This window comes from Achroia grisella, unplaced genomic scaffold (genome assembly GCF_030625045.1).
Source record: "Achroia grisella isolate CSIRO2021 unplaced genomic scaffold, CSIRO_AGI_Agris_v1 utg4116, whole genome shotgun sequence".
NCBI classification, from domain to species: domain Eukaryota; kingdom Metazoa; phylum Arthropoda; class Insecta; order Lepidoptera; family Pyralidae; genus Achroia; species Achroia grisella.
In genome coordinates this window covers 1,651,059-1,677,602 of record NW_026712845.1, presented here as the reverse complement: position 1 = coordinate 1,677,602, position 26,544 = coordinate 1,651,059, and the positions used below count along the sequence as shown (strand labels likewise).

The 26,544-nt window shown below is 33.2% G+C and overlaps 1 protein-coding gene across 1 annotated transcript; it reads right to left on the bottom strand.

Annotated features, from left to right (window-relative positions):
• Positions 1-338: 338 nt before the first annotated feature.
• Positions 339-25,445, bottom strand: LOC131844695 (ionotropic receptor 75a-like). The gene is made up of 15 exons (XM_059193636.1): positions 24,964-25,445; positions 17,676-17,779; positions 13,676-14,765; positions 12,726-12,929; positions 10,795-10,873; positions 10,552-10,709; positions 9,547-9,858; positions 8,483-8,598; positions 7,544-7,711; positions 6,663-6,883; positions 5,971-6,179; positions 5,222-5,344; positions 4,119-4,267; positions 1,290-1,422; positions 339-662 (listed from the first exon to the last, which is right to left on the bottom strand). The coding sequence occupies exons 2-15, from the start codon at positions 17,708-17,710 to the stop codon at positions 444-446; spliced, it is 3,216 nt and encodes a 1,071-aa protein (XP_059049619.1). The 5' UTR covers positions 17,711-17,779; positions 24,964-25,445; the 3' UTR covers positions 339-443.
• Between the last annotated feature and the right edge of the window lie 1,099 nt (positions 25,446-26,544).

Genomic DNA, 26,544 nt, shown 5'->3' with positions numbered 1-26,544 from the left:
ATGAAGTTTTGAGTGATTCAAGGGAAAGGTTTCTATGTAATAATAATCTCAGGACAATTCACACAGAACCATCTAGACCCAAGTTAAGCTAGTATATATGTGTTATAATAGGGATAGATAAAAATCTAGATAACTGATACATATACATAGATATTTTTTTTTTAAATAGATACATATTATACATAGAAAACACCCAGACCGATACAATATATATCATACTCATGAATACAAATGTTTGTGCCGTGTGAGGAATCGAACCCGCGACCATCGGTCGTAAAGCGGTGTGCTTGACCGCTAGACCACCGAGGTCGTCATATATCGTCATATAGGCACAAGCATCTTTTACCTAAAAGAAAGTAGACAAAGTCGCAGCTTATACATGTATGACCTAATTTTTACACAATTTGCATGTTGTATTGAAAAATCTATTTAAAATTTAAAACTTAGGATTTGACTTGAAAATTTAAAAACCATTTTGAAAATATGTTCAGTGGTTTCGTAGATAACTGTCTACACATACAAACTCCTGAAGTCGTATTTTTTCTAAAATGGCATATATTAAAACAATTTTGAATGTTCTTCATACCTGTACGTCGCATTTTGTAATTTACTATTTCGGATAGTAACAACAATACAGATATAAGAGCGCCCGCGCTTAACACCTGCAAAAAAAGCAAAATGTTATTTTGTGATCCACCGTACAATTCAAACGGGGATCGATATTACGACGGCCTGAGCCGAAGTTCGAAACCCTAACGGTGCCCTCAGACTAAAGTCGTATCCGTCAGGCCGGAATTGGCCTTCAGACGCTCCAGAAGTGCTTCCGCGAATTTGGAGTGCCATCCGCACTCGCTCCCTATCGTCCGGTAAAGCTGTATAGGCCAGCTGCGGCCAAAAAAAATTGTGTTAATAGTAAACGGAATTCCGTGCTGAAAATCAGTGATAGTATTTAAAAATGGTAAAAGTGACCGAAAGTGTGCCGCATGATTAAACTTTGACTAGTACCTATAGAGATAATCTTCATTCAAAGAAACTTAATATGACAATTGTTGGAATTCATACAAGGGTCTTTGACTCCAATGCTCCTTCAGAAAGCAGATCATCACAAGAAGATTACTTACATATATTTATTGTGCTTTCCCTTTTTCAGAGTTTGCTACCCAGACCCATCAATGATAAAACTTGAAGCATATTCATAAGAACGATGGTTTTCTTTCTTCAGGATAGAGTGTAAACTTTCCAAAGGAAAAGTGTTTCGTTTAACACTTTTAAATAAAAGTTCTATGTACCTGGATGGCGGGTAGGATATCTGCGATCCCAACGCTTAGAAAACCAGCGCCCGCAGCATCACACCGCGGTCGCTCCGCCAGCCAGTGACGCTGCTCGCGATTTATCAAACCCACCTCTCGTTGCCACCGTAATCTAGTATCAAACGTTTATTTTTAAGCCTGCATGTCTCCGGCCTATATTTATATAAAACATGTAACTATGAAAAATTTCAACAATAACTATAATTGCCTTATCCTATGTATAAAATTTCAGTGAGTTAATGAAATTTTACGTTACGTTTCACATTAATCAGATAATCTTTCAATAAGTTTGTATGATTTATAAGTAACTAAAATACTCGCAAAATTTTATTTTTTACCAAAATAAGGACCTATCATTAACTCATTAACAAATCAACAACAATCCAAAACAGTATGAGAACCTATAAATATATAGAACATTGGAATTGTAATAAAGTATAGGTAAAGTATTCGTAATTTCCAGAATAACGAATACTTTACCTATACCTACTGTAATAATAGACATATATTATAATTATATTTAAAGCAAAATTACAATTGCAACTATTGCTATCGAGTTTATGTGAGGAGACTGAATACATATATATCGAATACTGAAAAATATTATCGTAATTTTATTAAGGAATGTGTCCCCTTCTAATTTCCATTTTTTTAATAAGGCTGAATAACCAACTTATCGAAAGTGACAACCGCCTCCTAATACTTCACAAACATCACTTAATCAAGTTATGCCCGTAATATCACACCAGAATGATCATTTAGCAGTTCGTAAACAAAATCATGAATGAAAATGAAACTTGGATGTTTTAAAAGTAACTAAAATATTTCATTCGCAAAATTTTTTTTTTATTCGTTCTTCCTGTCCAAGACAGTATGAGAACCTAAAAATATACAGAACATTGTGGTAATAATAAAAAAATACTTTCTAAAGTGCCTATTAAATATATTATGATTATATTTCAAAATTACGATTCAAAGATGCGTTTATGTGAGGAGACTGAATACAGATTGATCGAATACTGAAAAATATTATCGTAATTTTATTAAGCGGACACATTCCTTCCAATTTTATTTTTTTAATAAATAAGGCTGAGAAACCAAGTTATTGAAGGTGACAACCGCCTCCTAATACTTCACAAACATCACTTAATCAAGTTATGCCCGTAATATTACACCAGAATGGTTTTGAATTGAAATCGTCAATGAATGAAACTTGTATATTACAAGTCACATTCATATTTACAATAATACAGTGCAGCAAGCGCAACTTCGTCTATGTTACATTTTCCCGGTTTGCACAAGATTATTTCCTATCAACCCAGTTCCTATGTAACATTCTCATTGCAGCTTCTGCTGGTAGCGAGATGTTATTCTTTTAGAAATATGTAGTAAAACTATTTATAAAGGGATAAATATTTTAATGGTCATAGAAGAGACAGTGAACTGACATGTATAGAATTTTGTTTTTGATTATATAATACAAAAAATAAACTTTGAATATATTAATATCAAAAGAGTTTCTCAACAGTAATATAAACAATAGCGTACTTGGATAAATGGGCTAACCAATAGGTACTAAAAAAAATTCAAAATCGGATCAGTGCAACTGGATTTTGGAGATTACCCTAAAAATACAAACTCACAAACTTTACTTCATTAAATAATTAGTATAGATAAATGCATGCAACCGAAAGCAAAAACAAAAAGTCACGTTTGATAATGTCTTTACAACATCGGATTTGTCTATAGATTAAATTGTATCCATAATTATAAAAGAAAATGGCTATTCACCACAATAAAGATAATATATATAAATAAACTAAGACAGAAGGTAAAAAGTCAAGAATGAGTGGTCTTATCACTGTATAACATTAATTGCCATAAAATAATCAGTTGTTACGAATTAGTTGCATAAAGTTAAATAATATAGGTATTGATAAAACATTACCTGAAACTATATTTTTCACAAACACACACAAAAGTAATTTGAAATATGCAATTATAATATTTTTCCTCTAAGGGTAAAATATTTTTACAAGGACTATATAAATGTATATTTCATAATAATCGTAGGTATAATAATTACTTTGTAGAACAAAAACAATTTTCAATTTTGTGAATTTAAAATATTCAGGAGATATTCAGTGCATCATGTAAGATTTTTGTAATAGAAACTCAAGACAATAAAATTATTTGTCAAATGCCTTATATAATGACTTTAAAAATAACTCTACCTATATATACTCAATTTATAATAAGTAGCTATCATAACATATTTTATTAATCTTCGTACGTTACACTATAAGATATTATTTTCATATTACTGCTATTCTCATTCTCATATACGAAGATTCTATATTCTTAATATTAAAAATAGCACTATAGTATAATAAAATACATATAAATATAGCTTTAGAAGGCTCTATGGCCTTCTAAGGCTATATTTTAGTACGTCCTACATAGGACTTTAACTTTAGTTTTGTATTATTTCACTAGTAGCGTAATTATATCTAGAAGTATAGTTTTTGAAACTTAGGAGGAAGGTATATAACCTTAGTCCTCCAAAACGACAATGCTTGAGACGTAACACTGATGTACCATGATATCATGTAATGTTAGTTTCACTGTATGGTTTCCATGATGTTGTCAGTTCGCTTATTTGTGCGTCAACTCATTTAAAAAAGAAATCTAGAAATAGTTCATTTGACTGTTCATACATTCACAGAAGCTATGGCCATTTCCCATCAGTTAGCTGTCAGCTATTTGCCACTAGTTACATAAGAATTGTAGAAAAAAATAAAAAAACACCTGGAAGCCAATAGGTCCCTGTAACCTGAGTGTTTCCGGATAGGAACGCTGACCATGGGTAATCGGAAGGCTTGTACTTCCTTCAAGCCACATTTCTCTCGTTCAGTGAATGTCTTGCTGATTATATCGTACCCTGAACTTTGTTCCACCTGCAAATACAATAATACAGTCTGTGTCACTTAGGCCTGATAAATGATTTGATAAATACGATTTCATCGCCAGTTTGAGATTAAATTATAACAGAACATCCTGGTCATATTACACATGTGAAAGTTTTCATGTCTAAATGTTTCTTACTTAGTCGCTTTGAAATGGCTGGATCAATTCGGATAAAATTTGATAAACAGATAGATCGCACCTTAAATTAAAATGATTGTATAAAATATTTTAACCCGAAATCAGGTGAGCAGAGCATTAACAATTATAACAGATTAGTAACACATACAGTTTATATATGAATAAATGTAATAATTGAACATGGTAATTGCTTATTGTCACAATAAATACATAGATATTGGTGAAATCAAAATATCAATAAATCAAATCAACACTTCAGACGGGAGTTGGCCTTCAGCCGCTCGATAAGTCCGTCCGGGGGTTGGAGTCCCATCTGCATAGGGGGCAAGCCCTATCGTCTGGTGAAGGTATAAAAGCCAGCTGCTCAAACAGCATCAGAGAAGTCCAAAAATAAAATATGCCTTTACATGTTCTTTCACACGAGAATCGGCTATCACGCAGGAAAGAATATGTAGATATATAAATGTAGACAAAAAGACAATTCGCGCAATCCCGCGTACTTCAATGGTGTTTGTATTAGCGCATTTTGTAAAGATATATATATTTACAGAGCAAAGACAAAATTATAGAGTTATTGATAATATTTAAATCTGCAATGTGTTATCTAAATCTGTGGGATAAGAAATAAAATTATAAAAGAAAGTGAAATAACTTGAAACTATTATGAGCGAAACAGTGAACAAATGCAAGCAATCACGATTGCGCGCGCTGGGTTTTTCGCGCTAAATCACGCGCACTCCTGATCGCACGTGAAAGAACATGTAAAGGCAGATAATAAGATTAAATCAGTCGTAGTGATAATATACCTGAAAGGCAAAGAGTCCAGTACGCATTCGCGCAATACCATCGTCGACGCTGAGGTAGGCGCGATCACCATTCGGCAGCAGCTTGCGACGGTACAAATCTATCGTTGCAGGATCTGAGCTCTCCTACACAAGAACGAGGAAATAAATTATTTTTACTTTCTTCTTTGTATATCGGCAATCAGTATGCATACTATACTCGGTTTGGTTGGCAGATAACGATGAAATAAAGCAATGTAAATTTTGCAAAAGTCGTTTATCTAGTCGGGTTTCACTCTGTGTTGCCTATTTTTATTGCTTTGTAAGCTGTTTGGGTTGAGAGCTCTCAACCCAAACAGCTTACAAAGCAATAAAAACCATTGAAATTACAAGATACAGCTTCCATAAAACATTCCTGTCACATCATACCTACGACACTTTAGTCCTTAGTCTTGCGAAGTGACAACTTATTAGCGGTACCACAGAAGTCACATGTCTGTATGAGTAGCCATATGACTAGTAAACTCGACTGCATCACACTTACTTAACATTTATTATTATATTTCGCTCAATTTACATAATATCTTTTTAAATTGTAGCCTATATATTATTCTGATGTATAAACTATATCATTGTAAACTTTCGTCAAAATACTTTCCATAGTTGTTGCGTAAGAGAGTAAACATTCATCCATCCATCCATCAATGCTCACAAATTTCCACATTTAACTAATTAGTAAGATAATATTTAAATATAATAAGTAATATACGTACAGCAAAATATACCCGTTTATATGTGGTCTCCTGGACGCCGAGAGTCATTGGAGATTTGGCTAAGTCACTGATGGTCTGTATAGCATCACTGGGCGTCTGCAGTATGACCACTATTTTGGCAGAGTACGCGGTGAAGGTGAATAGCGCCATCAGCAACGAGCAGAACATTACCAACCGTGCAGACATCAGGTTTGGTGTTCTGTAAAAACCTACATACAGGCACAATTCTTAATAACACAAGGAGCCCATTGTCAACTACCTAAGGACCAAGAGTAACCTGACATAGCGGGTGGCGCAGCTGGAATCGAGTCACAACGCAGGTTTCAAGGCGTTTGTGGTCGGGGACCCGGGCTACAAATGTCTTGAAACTCGCTTATATAATCTACTCGTACATATAAAAGTATAGTATAAAGTATTTACATCATAAAAGTGTTTAAAATTTGTCTGTCTGTCTGTTTGTTTTAATATCTGAAACGGCTTGACCGATTTTGACGGGAGTTTCACTCGCAGATAGCTAATATTGTAAGGAGTAACTTAGGCTACTTTTATTTATTTAATAAAAAAATATTTTGTTTCCGTGAAAACAAAATTAAAACCAAGAAGATAGTTTTTTGTTAAATACCACGCGGACGAAGTCGTGGATACCAGCCAGTTCATTAAAAAGAAGTGAAATCAAGTGTTTTAGTTCTTACCCTGTTGGCATGCGGTTCCAATTGCAAAAGACAACGCTTCGAACGGCGTAAGCAGTGCGAGTTCAGGGTCCGCCTTGTGTAGAGTGTACCCAAGCGCGGCTAGAAGTGCGGCCATTGCCATTGTCATTGCAAAGCTGGCCCACCACACGCCGTCGCTGAACGGCAGAAGGAAGACGTTCGATACAGCCGACTGGGATGGCTGGCGAAATATGAATGCACCCCTAGAAGCCAAATTATACTGTAACGTAATGTTTAATTTTCTTTCGCGGAATAAAGAAAATTAAAAAGAACTGAACAAATAACCAACACGTTTTAATAAACAGCCTTATTCATGAAAAACAAGACGTGATAATCCTGATTATCTATTTGTAGGTGTACTTTTTTCAGTCAGATCCTTTAATCATCTTTATATTTCGCCTGGCCTTAGTTCCATTTATTTGAGGTCGGTCCTGCGTCGTCTAGGGTGTTTATGTATCGTCCCTAACGATATACAAGTAAGGCAAAATCTACCGCGTTTTCTGGATTGGGTACTCCTATCAAATACTGTTCTTGTCATATGGTCTGATGGTCGCCGCATGACGTAGCAGCTGATGCGGCTTTCCAAAACCAATCTCCAATATAGACGTCACCTTAAAACTGCCTCGAATGTGGATGTTTTGGATGTGGAGTGAAGGGCCTCCATCAATTTACATTTTAATAAAAATTGAGGTAAAGCTGGCTGACTTCTGTGTATTTTACAATATTTAGCCTACTTTTCCTCAAATTTTAGAATTTTAACACAATTCTGCAGGATATAATTATCGTATATCAATGTTATGAAATGTGTACAAGACATCTTTAGTATTTAAGGAACTAATAAATAGATTAATGCAAAACTGCACCTCAACTCCGCCGTCTCGGAGCAGTAGTGCAGTATTCTCAAGCGATCCTGGCGCATGAACATAGACGTGATCCCGATCTCTACGTCATTACGCTGCAACAACCCTGCGAGGCCATTGAATGTGCCGTTACGCTCCTCTCCATACAAGTCTACCTGCTTCATGTTATGTCTGTGCAAAACATACAATCATCTTAGCATTCCATAGATTCACCATGCGGGACCAGGCCCACCGTGCGGCAGAGGGTGAAACTCTGAGCAGTTCCCAGAACTTGTAACCCGGGTATAACTATAAGGAGTAACTTACGTAAACACTTACCTTCACTGCTCGTGTTTCTCTCCCTGGCCAGCCTTTGATAGGAGCCTTCTAGTGCAGCTTTAGATACACGAGACTAATATATACAGAGAGCGAATTTCCGAATGTCTTTGCAAATCTACATATATATCTATGTCTTCTATATAGATCTGCGAAGAAGTATATTGCAAAAACTCGTTTGTGGTGTGTAGACTGAGTCTATAGTACCCTATTTAAGCTGTCAAGTTGTTCGTTCTCTAAGCCGGGTTTCAGTTGTAAGGGCAGAGTATGCAGTGAAATTACAATATAGATAAGTGGCATGTCATCTTAGTCTTCAATGCTTGACTGGTACCGAGAATGTTACATGATGAGGTGATATGTCTGTCGTGCTGTTCATGTATAGGCTGCTGTAGGCGACGATTATCAGTACCAACAAACAAGTTGTCAACTTGTTTGCCATTACAATTACATAAAAATGGCGTCGTCGTTGTCTAGTCGCGGGTACCTACTACTGAGATTTAGAAAGTGAATAAACACAATAGAACTATATTGTGATTTGTAACCGAAAGAAAATGAGTTAATTAATTCTTTCAGATTTTCATTAAAAGTTAATGTGACTTAGATAATAAATACTTTTATTATAGTTACCTAAAATGCAGGTCTTCAGCACACAAGTTCATTATGGGATAAGTTAATTTAGGAAAAGTGTCGATGTGACGTTTCGTTAAATCAGACCAACCCTTAAAATGCTGTGGCTGAGATATCTGAAATGTAATAAGGAATATATTATAGATAGATAGATATATCGTTTATTTGTTTGTTACTAATCACACACAACATGTTCATAAGAATATAAAATACATAATACAACATAAGATTTATAAGATTGTTATATAATGTAGAGATTGTTCAATTTTCAGCTTCAACCTTCATTTGAGGTTTTATAAGATTAGACGCGTCAATTTTGTTTTATACTATGTAGAGATAATCTATACATATAAATAAAATTGGATTGTCTGTTTGCAATATTGTAATAACCGTTTTTACAACAAGCATATGAATGTAAATACATACACACACCAAAATATCATTTATTACAATTTTTGTCTGTCTGTTTGTTCCGGCTAATCTCTGAAATGGCTAGACCGATTTCGACGGGACTTTTATTGGCAGGTAGCCGATATAATAAGGAGTAACTTAGACTACTTTTATTATAGAAAAATTCTCTCTCTAATTAACTTTTTTATTAAATATTAATATTATTAAATTCCACGCGGACGAAGTCACGGGTACAGCTAGAATACTATATATTTATAATATAGTATATTTTAATGGTTTTACTTTAGGAAGAACTTGAGATTTTTTTCAAATAATTCTTATAATTTAGCTATCTGTCCCTAACGTATTATCCTCTATTCAACTTTTTTAAGTCTTTCAGCTCTTTTGAGCCGATGATTATCCTATGTATGTAGTTCTTGCCATTGTTATAACCACCGCATAGCATTATGTTTTTGGCTTAGCATTTTTTTTTTCACTAGGCTTTTAAGGGACGGGTTGTCACATTTAACAGATTATAACATGCTTCCAGAAATGGGCTATCAAATCAAAGATATTTTTTATTTCCATTAAGAGATTAGCTCTTCTAAACACACAATTAATCTTTCAGCTTTATAGACAAGTACTACAGATAAAACTAACATCAATATACTTACTAATGTAGCAGATTTCAAGAATATGTTCCCGAGATCCCTTCTTCTAGTAACAGCAGTTGGTTGTTGCGACCATACTGTCTTTAATTCCATTAGGTCACGTGTTTTCTCCAGTCCCAAGTCTGTAGTTATGAGTGGTAGATCTTCTTTAACCTTGTATACGTCTACCATCGCGTCAGGAGTGGACCAAATGACGTCAGCATCAGGTAGGATGGTAGAGTTGATAAGATTTTTTTCCACAGTAGATTTGTTGTAAGGAGAATCGTGGAAGAGAAGCCAAGTGTAACGATGATTGAACGCACGTGTAGCCGATGCCTTTATAAAAATATACAATTAGTTGGGTATATAGAGTAAGCTGTACCCGCGACTTCGTACGCGTAGAATAGTGACCTTGACCAAATTATGAAAAAATATTTAATAATCTAACCCAATATAAAGCCATGTAAAAAAGTTACATCGTTCTAGCTTCGGAAATGACGAATTCCCGTATAGAATTTCATACAACTCTGTCAACAGCCTAAAGAATATTATAATTTTCAGGCTTTCAGCTTTCAAAATGACGATTCTTCCCTACAATCTTGCATCTCCCCTTTCAACCCTATTTCCGTATTAAAAAGTAGTCTATGTCATTTTTCAGGATCTAGACTATCTGTGGAGGACCCAAATTTTATTTAAATCGGTTCAGTAGTTTTGGCGTGAAAGCGCGACAGACAGAATAAAGTATTTTAACGTTTATAATATTAGTAAGGATTCTATTTCTCCTTCTATTTTATACATACAGTAACTTAAATCTGCTTATTACAGCATTTAGCAGGATAAAACTTTATGTTTATAAATAATATCTAAGTATATTCATAGTCCTGAACTTTCATCAAATATAGCGTACTTATAGGTACCATTTTTTGTGGACGAAAATGGAATGGTTCACCCACTTGCGCTAACGGTCGAGACAGTGAGCTAGCCCGTCATATCTACTCTTCTAAGAATAAACACATAAGTATAACGTACTTCATTTAATAAGTGATCGAAATTATGGCAGCCAACGTCCAGAAAGACGCCTTCGCGGTATATATCATAAGCTGGTAGTTCCGGCACCTTTTCCAAGTTTCCAATACGCAATCTGAAGCCCCACCGAGAAGCCTCATGATACAACTTCAATATATCAGCTTAAATTAAAATAAGAACAATTTTTCAAGAACTTGTCCATTTTTAAAGATTTTTGTTAAGTATATATCGCACAAACCATCTCACCTGGAGACCAACATAGAAACATAGACAAAAACTCAATATTTTTGGTTGCAAAAAACGTGAATATGAAATTAATATCCATTTATTTGAATTAGCTTAGTTGAATGTAGGTATGACTCTATGATACGAGCGACTGATTTTTAAACATATCATTTTGTAATCATAAATTCATATCTGTTACAGTAATTTTACCAGCCATTATCGACAATTGTAACTACCTACCTACTGCAGTTTACCCGCGGATAGAAAAATACTGACAATATATTTTTGGGGAAGGAACATGTTCTTGTGTACTCTAGAATCCTACTTTTCTGTACTCCAGCGCAGCCAACCTTGTTTAAGACTTGTCGTGATTTTGAAAGGTGATCCCAAATTTGTGTTTTGAATATATCAATTAGGTTTGTTGCCAGTTCTTCTTAACTGTAGTAGACAGCCGAGCTGTAGTGATAAAAAATATTACGTGCATAAGATCCAGAGGTCGTATATTAATTAATAAATTTGCGTTTTTTTATGGCTGCAAAAGGTGCATTCGCCAAAGACATGTTTGGGAAACTTGAAGGAAGGCGGGATTTTGGGTAGCAACTTATTTAATGATTTTACTTAACTTAATTTAGGATTTTATTTAACAGATAGATTATGTTCTAAATTGTCCTAGTATAGTCTACTTAGAAGATGTAACCTCCTCAACCTCATCTGTACTCCACTTACTGTAGTCCACTTTAACGATCGTAAGATATACAAAAATAAAAGAAGTCGGTGTACAACCATAAATCCATAGCCATTATCGTAATTTCACTACCAGTCATTAGTGTTGATATCCATATTTGCACAGTAATTCTACCGGCTTATTAGGTACTAATCTTCCTCATAGAAAATGCTGTGCAATAAACTGTATTAGATTTCGTTTCAATTTACCTAAGATTGCTGCAAATATTGTTTTATCTATATACCTAACTAGATAAAAGAAACTTTCATTGACCTTCAATTATAATAGGTGTATATATAAATTTATTTTTAAATAATGTACATATATAATCTATATGTACATTATTTTAAAATCTTATCTTGACCTCTAATGACATTTAATTACGACTAGCTATTACCCACGACTACGCATGAAATTGAAATAAATCTCCTAAAATAAAAGTAATCAAACTTACTCCTTATAAGATTAGCTATCTGCGACTGCAAGTCCCGTTAAAATCGGTCCAGCCGTTTCAGAGATTAGCAAGAACAAACAATCAGGTATTACGACTAGCTATTACCCACGACTACGCATGAAATTGAAATAAATCTCCTAAAACAAAAGTAATCAAACTTACTCCTTATAAGATTAGCTATCTGCGACTGCAAGTCCCGTTAAAATCGGTCCAAGAAGCTATCAAACCGGTTTCAAAGACGATTATTAATTCAAGAACAAACAATCACGAATCTTTGTAGACGTCTATCTGCCTGTTTGTTTGTTCATGATAATCTCATTGTTTTTTTAAATACTTTTTTTGGTGTAAGTACCGTACATACTTTCCAAATACATTTAGTGAAAGACTGTCAATTTTAAATTAGAAACAGATACTTCAATTTTATTTATCTGTATAGATACTATGGATTTTAGTAACTTTAGTAAATTAAAGATCTACTAACTATTAACTAAGCTTATTCGGACAAAAATTTTAAAAATTAATGCTCAACAACATTGGTTTAAAAGAGCAACAAAAAATTTACTGGTCGTAGAAAAAAAATCCTAAAATATCCCTAAAAAACAGTTTCTTGCTCTTTCTTCTTGATTAGACAGTGATGTCCGTCCATACTATTCGTATATATCATCAGCTTATCAGCACACACTAAAACAGTCCTAGCATCTAAAGCAATAAAAACTACAGTATTAATTCAACATTTTTTACTTAAATATTTAAATAAAATATATAAATTTTCTATATAACAGTGGGGCAGACATCGGGTTGCGTGAACAAGCTGGTATAGTTGACGAGTGAGAATAAAAGCAGCGAGCCGAGAGCGGACCCGATCTGCGTGGACACGCCGCAAGCACGCATGCCACGAGCTCCGCCCGCACGTGCCCACCCGTATACCCACATCCTGGCGTATGAAACTATGGCCAGCACGCACACCCATGACAATACCTGCAAATTACAACCAGAATATTATAAGTAACCAACTTATTCCTTGTCAAAAGTTCGGTAATTCCCGTGCAGTTGCGGTTGCTTGTAGGCGGCGTTAATCACTTACCACCAGGTGAGCCGCAAGCCCATTTCTCTAAAAAAAACTGGTAAAAGTTGTCTTGTCCGGAAAAATAGCTCCACTTAGCGGATTTAATTGAATTTCTGAACCATTGAGGTACCCATTGAAAAATGCATTTAATATTTCATCCAAAACCGTCCAATCGTTTAAGAGGAGTTAAGTTAAACTAATAAAAAATGCAAAATAAACTAATAAAGAATTAAGTAGTACTGCAGATAAAGTAAAAAGTGGCAACTGTCGTCTATATACAAGGATATGACGTTCGTTGCCATTCCGGAGGAGCAAGATGTCATGCCTCCAAATCCTGTAATAACACTGGCTTATTTCATTTTTCAACCGAAAACATCTTTTGCTGCCACGTACGTACTCAGTCTAGCTCGGTAAATTAAGTGATACTTAATTTTATTTTATTTTTTACTCCTTAATTATAATATGTAGTAGTATTCAACAATTCTAGACCGTTTTTAATAATTCTTCCTTGGTTTACAATATTGTCATACATTCAACCTGTTTGGCATTCCAATGTACGAAGTAATTAAAGTTATAGAAATGTATAACTTGTTTATATTTTTTTTAAATTTCTGCATCAAGCATCACTAATAGACTAATAATAAATGATAATACTAACAACTAATGCTTCACCCCCGGCCTGATGCTGCAGTGGCGGTGACGGGCTCATCAGAGCTGTGGTCAGGATGAAGGTGAACGGCACCACGGCTACCGACAACATCGCTGCGAGCGCCTTGGCTGGCACCGGCCGCAACCACACACCAGCTAAACATGCCATGGGATTTGCGCTCGTTCCCAGGGCCACTGCCAAGTGGTACGCCCGCGTCCCATATGGCATACATGAGTAGGACTGTATCGATGGCAGCACGCCGTTCGACAGCGCGTTCAAACATGCCATCAGTAAAAGAGTCGACAGCCATTTCGGATGCGACAATGAAAACTGCTGCACTGCTTCTTCATCTTTCACTGCCGCAGTCGGTGACACCCTTTCCGACTCGAAAATTTTTGTGCTATCTATAATTGTGAAACTTACGAAACTAATAATAGCGAGGACTGCAAGTATGAGCATGAAGACTGTTGAGTCGAACCTTGCAGGCGGATATATGGGTATAGTGGAATTATCGCCATAGGGGACGCACTCTGGCTCCCCGCCGACGCCCTGTATGAGCGACAAGATGCTCGGTATAAACCCGCTCAATCCCTCGCCAACTAAGTACGTAGCTAAGTAAATATCCCGGAAGTATCTTAAGTACGGGTAAAACAATACTGAACTAGTGCATCCGACGAGGCCGGCGAAGAAAGTTAACGATAGAAACGCTACGGATCGCTCTGTCTGACCGACCATTGCTGTCTCTGTGTATAGGAACGCGTTAAGTAATAAAGCTAAGGCACCAATTATTAGTAATGCATATATATAGGCTGCATCCTTAACCATAGTAAATATTCGCCTGAATAGAGCGTAAAGCAGGAGACCGATGTTCGCAATTTGAACGGCTACAGTCATCGAAGCGGGCAGAGCCCAGCCTTCGGGAAGCCTCTCCACAAGCAGCGGCAACTGCACGTAGAGACCGTTGATGCCGAGCCACGTGCCCATCCCCCAGCACGCCATGAGCACGTCCAGCAGGACGCGTCTTTTTGTCGCCAACATTTTTGCCGAGATGTTTTCGTTTTCACTCAAGCAAGGTGACCGCGCTGTCTCCTCCTCAAGCCTGCGAGTGAATCGATAAATATATATCAAATAGACACATTCTGTCAACTAATATAATAGAATTGTTTCGTATACATGTGCATGATTTTAACTTAAGGGCAACAGTTCTTTTCTGCCAATATAACTTGCATAAACATTAAATAAACACCCCTATATTATTTTGATTCAAGTTTTTGTTTCAAATAGTAAGAATAAATTACCTTTATCAGAAGTTTTTACTCAAAAATGCCTTTGGGTATCTCACATATACACTTGCATATGTGAACACATTCAATTTTTTTGTTCGAAATCTTCTATATGGATAACATTTGCAATAATAATATTAATTCATATTGTCACTCACAAATAAACCTATGACGCACTCCTTTTCAGATGTGTATCAAACTTATTAATTGGTCTGATATTTATATTACGAACAATTAGATTAATATTAATATCACTTTCTAGAAGAAAAAATTACATTAGGTCATAATTTATTTTTTAATACGGTAAGGTGTCTAGAAACACAATATGATGCGTACGCCTGCATGCATGTTACTGAACTGATACGGAAAATTAAATAATTGTATCTTTACAATGTACCTAATCACAAAAAGGTGTTATCGTTTATTGTAAATAATCTGTTTTAAACCGAATATCACTGGTACATGCATGATATTATTATAATAAAGATCATATGATACTATCACACTAGTAACGTTTGTACGCGACACAACATAACAATGATAAAGTAGTTTTATGAATTGTAAATAATACGAGTATAATAATTCGAGTCAGTTATCGTAACATTATTTAAAATAAATAACTAAGAAGATATATTAAATATGTTCATATATGTAACGTATTAAGAAACAAATTTAATTTCACCCAGACAAAGCCGACCGGCATGGCACCAGTTGAATACACAGGTATGCAGTTAACAACTTAATTAAATTACACGTTTGAAATGTTAACTTGTTTAGCTTTACATTTTTAAATTGAAATATTTGAATACGAACGAGCAACTTGCACTATGTAATGCATTAGACTCAAAATATTAAATGCACAATGAACGGGTAAAGTAATTCACTATTCATTTAAAGACATCGGAATTTAATAAACTGAATCAAAATAATATTGGATCGTTTAATTTAAAGGGCAATAACACCATTAAAACATTTTCTTACAAATTTGAAGATAACTATTGGATGGCTAATTCAATTTATTGCGTAGTTAGCATATGTACGAGTATACTGTCTTATGCTGATTAAGTAAATAAAACGAATTTAGTATAGGTGTCAGCGCCAACATTTAAATTGAAATATGTTGGTGCTGACACTTGATATGTACACATTTTTGTTAATAAGTAACTATTGTTAGCGTAATAGTGACTACTAAACCAAATACTCCACAATTTAGTCAAAGAGTTGCACACAAAGTTTTATCAAGTGGTTTTAAAGAAAATGATGAGCTAAAATACTTTGTCTATTGTAAACATTTATTTCAAGTGTGTTTTAGTTTAGTACACATAATATTAGTATTATTAGTGACAATTTGTATACTAATATCGATAATATCTATGGAGCGATATGAATTAAGAGAATCATCGTTTTTTCTTACTCCATTAATTTTTGTTTATAGGATATGTGCACAGAGCATTTTTCTTTGTTGCTCGAGTATTTCATACTTTGTTCTTTTGGTCTTAATATTTCTTTTGGTTCTATTGTTCTTGGATCGATGTCATATCTCTTATTCTATGCTTTATGTTCTTTGAGTCTAAGTTCATTTTATTAGTATTGTGGCTGTTCAATACAATAGACACTATTCAACTTTTTTAGCGGGTTTGCTCGTCATACTGATTAAATACTAAACAAATGCATATGCAACAACTTGTTACATAACAAGTACATAACGATTAAATAGAGGTCAATCAGTCAGGTTTAGATGAATGCCCGAGTGTTATCTGTGAAAATTAACTATTATGATGTGATAAAGATGGACGATGGATGGATGAATAAGAAGAATGTTAGAATTTAGAAGCTTCCCTTCACCGTTTGCAGGGTGCGTGATGTGTAAAACATTTATTCTTAATATAATATAACGTAAAACGTTGTATGCAAAAATAAAATTAACATCTGCAGTATCAATGTGACTTCAATTTTATTAGGAACGAGAATCGTGTGACACTATACTCAGCGATGTGTTGATTCAGCATTTTCTTTCGTTTTACTCTTAGAAGTTATCATTTACTTCTATGTAGATTAAATCTACATTTATACTTGTATTTCAAGCTAAAGAACTTACGTCATAATCCATAGGTTTATTTCACTCATGATTGCAATATTCAAATCAAAATTTTCTTTTCTGTGTCACAATGAACTTTTCTATTTTTTTACCAATCCATTACATTTACACGTACATCTACTTATATCTTTCCCTGTTTGTCCACTTTTATAACTTATCTGTCAAATGGATATTTGTAACTTCTCTTTCAAATTTCAGATCAATAAATAAGTCAGTCTGTTATTACTACCAACTCTTACCCTTCCACTTTCGAATTATATTAAACTGCATTATGCTATACTACGACAATCTTTCCAACTAAATCTCCCAATTATGTATTATAAACGAGATTTGTTGGTAGCTTCACTAATATGCCTTGTAGTTTCCTGGTATCGAACACATCTACTTTCATTCTCTTTCATGTATTTATTATTTCGATTCAGAACAGTAATTTATAATAAATTACTGTTCTGAGACGTTCATTTTGAAAATTTCTTTTTATTTTACATTTCTCTTACTTAGTAAGCTATTAACACGATAGCGTCACTGAGTTCCGTGTTAATTGGTAAACATAGACATTTAAGATTCCTCGTATGGGATACTCTGGCTTTTATACTGAGGATTTGCAGAAACCCTCAAGGTAACCTACCTGCTAGGTGTCAGTGCCATAGAATCTGTGGTCATAGTGCGCCGGCGGTAGCGTGGCGTCGCCAGAGGCACGTCCTCTGCCTGGCCACGCCATCCTCACCTCACCTACCAGACGTTACCATTCACGTTAACTACAACTACATGTACACGTCACAAATATTGGACGTGTCTACGATGTTCTACAACAACAGAAGTTTAGTCTGCGTCAATAATAATAAACACTGGACAACTCAAACGCCATCTAGTCCCAAGCTAAGCAGAGCTTGTGTTATAAGTAATACTTGTGTTATAGATAAATGATATATAAACATAAATGCTTTTTTTGTTTAAATATATACATATACATAGGAAAACCAGACCAATACAAACAAACATAGTCATGAACACAAATTAATTTACTGTGCAAGGAATCACATCGCGACCATTGGAAGTAAGTCGGTATGCTAAACCACAAATTTTACACCGTGCGAGTAAGCGAACCAGCGACCTTTGGTAATAATGCGGTAAGTAAACCGCTAGATCACCGAGGCCGTTTGAATCTGCACAAAACATTTGTAATCTATTTAAACAAGTAGTCGTGATGTTAGTTCTATTTTAACCCGATATAAAACGCTCGCTGTGTTCATCATATCCGCCCAGCATACGTCTGTTTATGGACGACCATGAAACTGCAGACTTACTCACTTTCACATTTATAATATTTGCTAACTAACTGATTATGTCCAATCGACCTAGTTTATAACCGACTCCATAAAATTAGGAGGTTCTCAATTCGGATGTTTTTTTATAAATGAATATCAATTTTGAAGGTTCTATTGCACATATTATAATTTCAATTTCAGTTACATAAGTAATTTGATGTTTAGTTATACAATAATGTAGTGTTCCTAAAAACTTGTTTTTTCTATTAATAATTTAGTTTCTTGGTTATAGATCAATAACTAACTATATGTAGATTGATTCTCACTCACTTTCACATTTATAATATTAGTAGTAGTATAATACTAAGTATCTAATATTAAATTTAATATTATATATGTAATAAAGATGTTAGAACTATTAACGAAAATCTTGAAATTTATTTTTAACTTTATCGGCATAAACATAAGGTTAAAATTGTTGGTGAGTGCGCACTTGGTTTATTAGTCCAAAATATGTGACGTACAATTTTACAACTTTGCACTGTAGGCGAAAATCATACACAAAAATGAGTAGCTGTGATAAGAAAGAGGTTGAGGTGGGGTGACTCATGAAATTCATGTTACGTAACTTAGGGGCCGTTTAAGTATTACGTAAGCCCTATAGAGGGGCGGGGGGGTCTTTGCTTTGCTTATTTTCGATGACTGGGGAGGTAGGGGAGTCTAGATGATGATTATGTCATCGGTAGTTATTTACTTTAAGGGGTGCTTTTACACGAATAGCACCCCTCACATTGTCTTTGCTAAAAAAACAATACATAAATTGAAAAATATTAAGTAGGCTTGGGGGGAGGGGGTAAGAGTTTTCCTTACTTTTGCTGATAAGGGGGGGGGGGGGGGGATAATTGTAATAAAATTGCTTACGTATGAAAGGCCTCTTGGAATGAAAATAAATGACGACATAATGGAATCCTTACACCGTCACCATATATAGATATAAGTACATTATCACACTCTATTAACATATTATTGCACTGCATACAGTTGCACTATCTGATTAGATAAGCTTAAATACATTATGTGGGGTCAATGACATGTTTATAGTTCAACGAACCTAAAATTTAAATAATATTCACAGCAACAGTAAATGGAAATATTTTGTGATTAAATAGATATTTATTTAGAATAATCTGTTAACTTTATATTTAATAAATCTGCTACTGTATGTTTGTATTGCAAAACTCTTAAACCAAAAATCTCATAATATAATAAATAAAAAAAATTACACTACAATTTTATTTACGATAGGCTGGCCAACACCTTTAAAATTATTTCAAATTCCAGGATAATTCTATTTAAAAAACAGGAATAGAGTTGCAATAGATATATTAATATGTAGTGATAATAGGTTAAATAAAATACAATAATTTAATTGAAATAATCGTATTTTTTAATAAAATTATTTGAAGAATAGATGTGTTGAAAACTAATTATCAAATGACGTGTGTAAATTGTAAATTTAAAACCCCAAGACCCTGCTTAAAATTGTTCAGAACGTCCCAGGACACTACAAAAACTCTCTATCCCGGGAAAATAAGACAATTGGTAACTCTAATTTACGAGAATAAAAATGAACTGTAAATTTACAGTAGAGGAAAACATTTGACTTTCATATGCGGCTAAAATATCCTACATCTATTATTTTTTATTTTATTTGATTAATAATTTTATCAAGTGAGACATAACTTGATAAAATTATTAATCAAATGACTCTTGGTCTTAGCAGTGGCACTCAATGAGGAAGTAGCCATTATTATTGCTAAAAGTTGCATATAGATGGCGTGATTGGTATCGATGGAATTCTTCATAGTTTTGCAAACGTTTTAAAAAACAAAACTGTGTTTTCAAAATAGTTTAATCCATTTTTAAAAAAATATATATACATGTTAAAATGAAATAATGCGTTTAGAAAAGTAATTTTCATATATTTACTCATTTTGTTATTTTCCAGTACTTAATTACACTTTAATCAGTGCTAATACGGGGCTCAATGTTTTCAAAATGCTTTCATAGATGGCATTGTTGTCATTTGTATCGGCCTAATTAAATGTCTTTTTTATATTTTCCAATAATAAGCACTTAATATATTATTATTGTAAATTAAACATATAAAAAAAGTTTAAGTAAATTAAAAATAGCCGAACAAGCAAATAATACTATTTCCAATAATACTTATGTATGAAGTGTTGTCATATTAAAAATAAATACATGTATTATCGATTTTTTTTAATAATCGATAACAGGATTTTATTACAGCGCATTATTCGATGATGCTTTTAATGAGTCGTTGTGAACAGTAAATTTTCATTATTTTGTATTAAGTATAGCAGTATTCCGTTTCAAAGAACGGAATATAGTAGGGTGTCGTTGGTTATTTACATTTGTACTGAAAAATCGATTACATAATAATTTAAAATATCGAGTACGAATCGTAGCTGTCTTCGAATACTGGCAACTGGTAAGATTAAAATAGTTTTAAAATAAAGAGAGAAATCGACCCTAACTCGAATACCATAAAGTTTATTTTCCTTTCTCATTAATATCATAGCAGTTTGTTTTTAACTTGCGTATATGATGTTTAACGTGTATTGTTATTGTACGGTGCATACATTTCAAAAATTATATTTTAATGTAGGTACAAACATTTCTTTCATACATTTCATACATGTCAAAAATTATCTTTTAATGTAGGTACATACATTTCTTTCATACATTTCATACATGTCAAAAATATCTTTTAATGTAGGTACATACATTTATTTCATACATCTCATACATTTCAAAAATTATATTTTAATGTACATACATTTCTTTCATACATTTCATACATTTCAAAAATGAACTTTTTATGTAGGTACATACATTTCTTTCATACATCTCATACATTTCAAAAATTAAATTTTAATGTAGGTACATACATTACTTTCATACATTTCAAAAATTATATTTTAATGTAGTTACATACATTTCTTTCATACATTTCATACATGTCAAAAATTATCTTTTAATGTAGGTAATACATTTCTTTCATACATTTCATACATGTCAAAAATTATCTTTTAATGTAGGTACATACATTTCTTTCATACATTTCATACATTTCAAAAATGAACTTTTTATGTAGGTACATACATTGTTTTCATACATCTCATACATTTCAAAAATTATATTTTAATGTAAATACATTTCTTTCATACATTTCATACATTTCAAAAATGAACTTTTTATGTAGGTACATACATTTCTTTCATACATTTCATACATGTCAAAAATTATCTTTTAATGTAGGTCCTTACATTTCATACATTTCAAAAATTTCATACAATACATTTCTTTCATACATTTCAAAAATTATCTTTTAATGTAGGTGCATACATTTCACACATTTCAAAAATTTCATACAATACGTTTCTTTCATACATTTCAAAAAGTATTTTTTAATGTAGGTACATAACACCCCATGTCAGACCCCTTATATTTGGAAGAAACTTAAAAATAATGCCAAAAATATTAGATGAATATATTTTTAATACGAATATTGTTTTATTTTTGTTCATCAACTCCCCTCACTAACAATACCAGTAGTAGTACATAACCTGGTTTATACCGCTAAAGATATTGAAAGATATACGAGTAATTCAGAATGTTATCAAGTTCAAAATAAGCACACATTACTTGCTTAGATAACAGAGTAATATTACTAGTAATAAAAACATTTGTAATACCCATATGTATACTACGTATGTATAGTAAGTACTTACGCTGCGGCGCCGTGAGACTTCATCTACTCATCTACGCGCGGTAACCGCGCCGACCGACCAATAGGAGCGCACCTCTCGTGTTTCCAGAAAGTTCGCGACTAACGGACGATATAGTAGTAAGGCAATGAGTGTCCCAGTGATATCATTATAATATTTTCTCGTTAAATTTTATTGTAATATACACAATTTCGCACTAAATAACGTGTTACCCCGTTACACATTTCTAATAATGAAAAACCTAGACCGACCCTGTTCACTTAATCTTACAAGATCTGACTTTAAAAATTACGATATCCTCATATAGCCTTTCATTTCCCCTTTCAATACTTTTTCGCATTAAAAAGTAGCCTTTCTCAGGGTCTACATTATCTGTCTACCAAATTTCAAATTAGATCAGTTCAGTAGTTTTGGCGTGAAAGCGAGACAAACAGACAGACTGAGTTACTTTAGCATTTATAATATTTGTAAGAATATCGCTATTAAAAATAGGGGTTGGTGAAAGACGGGTGAAAATTTAGGCGTGTATGTATTTTCAATGTAACAATAATGTTACATTGAAAATACATAAAAAATTGTCCATAATACAAAAAAATATTTTTTCGGGGTAGGCCACCCCTATGACTTAGGGGTATAAAAAATAGATAACAACCCTACCTCAGACCTGGGAAGTATACATATCAAATTTCATCAAAATGTGGGAGAAATATGGCAACTAACACTGTGATACAAAATTTATATATAAGATATAGCGGAATTCTCTTTAGGTAAAAGAGGGGTACATCGTAGAATACATGAGGTATATACCAGTAAATTAATTGTAGCTAAAATCAGTCTCATACATATAACGATTGAAATAAAAAATCGTATAGCCCGATTTTGATACGTACGAGTATAAACGTATCAAAATCAGGCTATACGTATAGCGCAGAACAACATATCAAAAAAATAGGCATGGAATGTAAAATAAACCATAACACAAAACATTGGCACATAAGCCATATCTGCAGAGTGTCGGCTAACGATATTATACCTACACATTTACATTGAATCTTGAATCGTCCCTAAGGTACACGATACAGTTACCTACATATCTATTATATAAATATCTTTGCAAAACAGATGTCATGTAGACTGAATTCACTGCCATCTATTTTCATGCTTTGTTACTAAGCACCCACTAGTAATCCGAACTGCTTCAGATCTAGCGACATCTAGCGGCTACGGTGGCGAAATAAAATAGCCCGAAGAATAGCCCGAGTTAGGAAGGAACCATTTTCTTGTATGGGATGGGGTATCTGTATGTAATATTATGTTATCTGTGGTCTTAGTAACTAAAACCTCGCTAGCTATTAAAATTATAAACGTGAATGCCTGAAACTTATGTTTTTTAATCACACTAAAATTACTGAATAGGTTTGAATTATATTTGCACAAGAATACAGCACACTTCACTTTTTATGCTAATTTGTAGTCATTGCAAATAGTTAACAGTTAGAAAACATGAGCCAATTCTAATTAGCCTTGAGTTAAATTGAAAACAATTGTAAAACAATGAATGTTGATTGAAATGACACAATGTGACAATAGTACAGTCTACCACATAGCAGATAAATATACAACTGCTATGTACACTGGACAGCTGCAGGGTATGACATTGATTAATAAACTTATAAACTTACATTTAAGCACTTTTGAATACACATATTTTTGTTTTAATCTACTGCTCATTTATTAATCTATCTCAACATAAGAACAAGCATGAAACTTACTTATTACTCTTTTAAATATTAGTTATATCTTTACATTTTTAAGCCGAAATGTGAATACAAGTGAATACAAAATACCAACTAACGCTAATTCAATAGAGTCAAAATATTAAATACACAATTAACTGGTTAAGTAAATAAATAAGATTAAATCAGTCATACTGATTAGAGCAGACCTTTCCTAGAAGCATCACTAGTTCACAAGTATGACGGATGAGGGATCAAAGTTAGATTATCCACTAATGAGCAAGACATAAAGGCAGATAGAAAATTATATAAATGAATATGAAAATGATATAATACAGCTATACAAGCCTCCATACATTAATGATAATGCTTTGTAGGTCAATTCCTGATAAAAATACACTACTCAGGTTGTAACAGTGTTGTAATATTACATACACAATTATATTGAGCCTATGCTGGTAATAATAGTTGTGTAAATATTATACCTACTAAAATCACTGTGTCAACCAAAATAATTAATTGTTATTACTATAATAAATGGAGTATTAACACAAACCATTTTATAGTAAATAAAATAATTACCTCTCTCAACCTTTCAATTAGATTTCACTAGTCATAGTTACTAAGTGTTAGCAAAATGTCCACACTAAAAATATAAATATTAAATATGTCAGTCTGTCTCTTTAAACAGCTAAATTGAACTTAATAACATTCAACATGACAATAGAAGGTACAAGAAGATAGGATATCTTTTATCTTAAAAAAGCACAGACGAAGTCATGAATAAAAGTAAGATATGATTCTAAAATTGCCTTTTAATGAATACTTAATTCTTTTACAGTAATATGAGTAACAATAGAGTGTGCCTTGCATTATGCTACAACACAATGAGTGAACTATGTAAAGTGATGTTATGAAATGAATTAATGAAAAAATAAAATTAATAGGTACATTGATGAGCTGGAAATCACAAATAAGCTAAACTATTGTCATGCTGCAATATAGATAAAAGTTGGTGTAACATTAAATAGTATAGATAAGACAAATAGTGAACATTAACGATTTTGTTTTAGAAATGTATAGAAAACATGCCTTACCTTATACGGTCCATTACAGATCTCTGTCGTGAATATAATAAGTACAATTGCCTTCTTTAAGCATCAGCTCACGTGCAACCGAACTTCAAAGTGCAAAGTTTTGTTGAAAACTATCGACTGCCGAGCGTATTACATCACTTTATAATAAAATGAAAATAGTTAAATTTAGTACTTTAAAATAGGTACTTATGTTAATTAACTGTAATTTAATTGAACAATACAAATAGTAGTATAAATACTTAAAAGTTTAACAACTTCTGAAATGTATTATGAAGAGATTTCTCATCTTTATGATACTCATTAACTTTTGATATCTTCAATCCATCGCAACATTTTTTTAATATTGTACTAATTATCTGAATTCAATATTTCGTCATTTCAATTCAAATTACAGTCACAAATTGAAAAAGCAATTTTCATGCAATGTTCACTGAAATTCATCACATCAAATTTTCAGGCAGATTTTCAGATGATCAAGTTGTCATAATGTCACTGTCAATGTCAAAATATTTATCACAATGTCTAATCTGACAATGACAATATTAGCCTTTCCTAAAAAGGGAAAAACAGAACCAAAAAAAAAAAAAAATGACAATATTATTTCTTTTTTCAATAGTGATGTTCGATAAAAAAAAAAAAGCGCGGGAACGTGGTTAAAATAAAATAAATAACCCACAATATGGGGAAGAGTAGAAGAAAGCGTAAAAAGCCTGTATCTCCAGATGATCCAGATAGTGACTGCAAATCTTCAACTTCATCCGAATCTGACGAAGTGGAATTAGATCAGAAAGAACTGTATAAAACTTATTTTGTCACGGATTATCATAGACGTTATCCAGAGGATTCCGGTGCAACTGAATTCGTTGTATTCGTTGAGTCTAGTGATCCTAAAACTATAATAGGCTCTAGAGACCTTCTATCTCTTTCATCTTGTTTAAAAAGGTTTAATAAAGGAGTCAAGTATCTCAGAAGCTTAAATAAGTATAAAATAGGAGTATATTTTGAGAAACCTGGCCTTGCAAATGCTTTCCTAAATAATTTTACCTTTCTTAAAGAATACCAATTTAAAGCGAGTATACCAGCTGGATCCACAGAAGTTACAGGAGTCATTAGGAATGTCTCATTAAACCTATCCAATAAGAAGATATATACCATGATATCAAGTTATAAAAAAATTATATGTGTTCGGCGGTTTCTACGTAAAGTTAAAAATGATACTAACTTTTTTCTACAGCCAACTCAGACCATAGCAATCACTTTTGCAGCTTCAGTTCTTCCAGATTATGTGGACCTTGAAGGATGGCGACACGATATATCACCATACATCGCTCCTGTGAAGCAATGCTTCCGTTGTTTGAGGTATGGACATCTAGCTAAATATTGTAAAAATGCAGAGACATGCTCCATATGCAAAGGAAGTCATAATTTTAAAATATGCGATACACCAGTAGAAAATGCCAAATGTTTCCATTGCGATGGTAATCATGTTAGTATTTCCTCCAAATGTCCAATCAAACAAAAAAAAATTATAGAAAACAGAAACAAAGCTCAAACATCTTCATATGCAGATGTATTTAAATC

Bases quoted from the DNA above. Each gene is read 5' to 3' on its own strand.
- LOC131844695 (XM_059193636.1), bottom strand. From the start codon at position 17,710: ATGACCACAGATTCTATGGCACTGACACCTAGCAG. The intron at 8,599-9,546 runs GTAAGTATATTG...ATTACATTTCAG, and splicing joins TCTTGAAATCTGCTACATTA to ATATCTCAGCCACAGCATTT. The intron at 5,345-5,970 runs GTACGTATATTA...GTTCTTGTGTAG, and splicing joins ATAAACGGGTATATTTTGCT to GAGAGCTCAGATCCTGCAAC.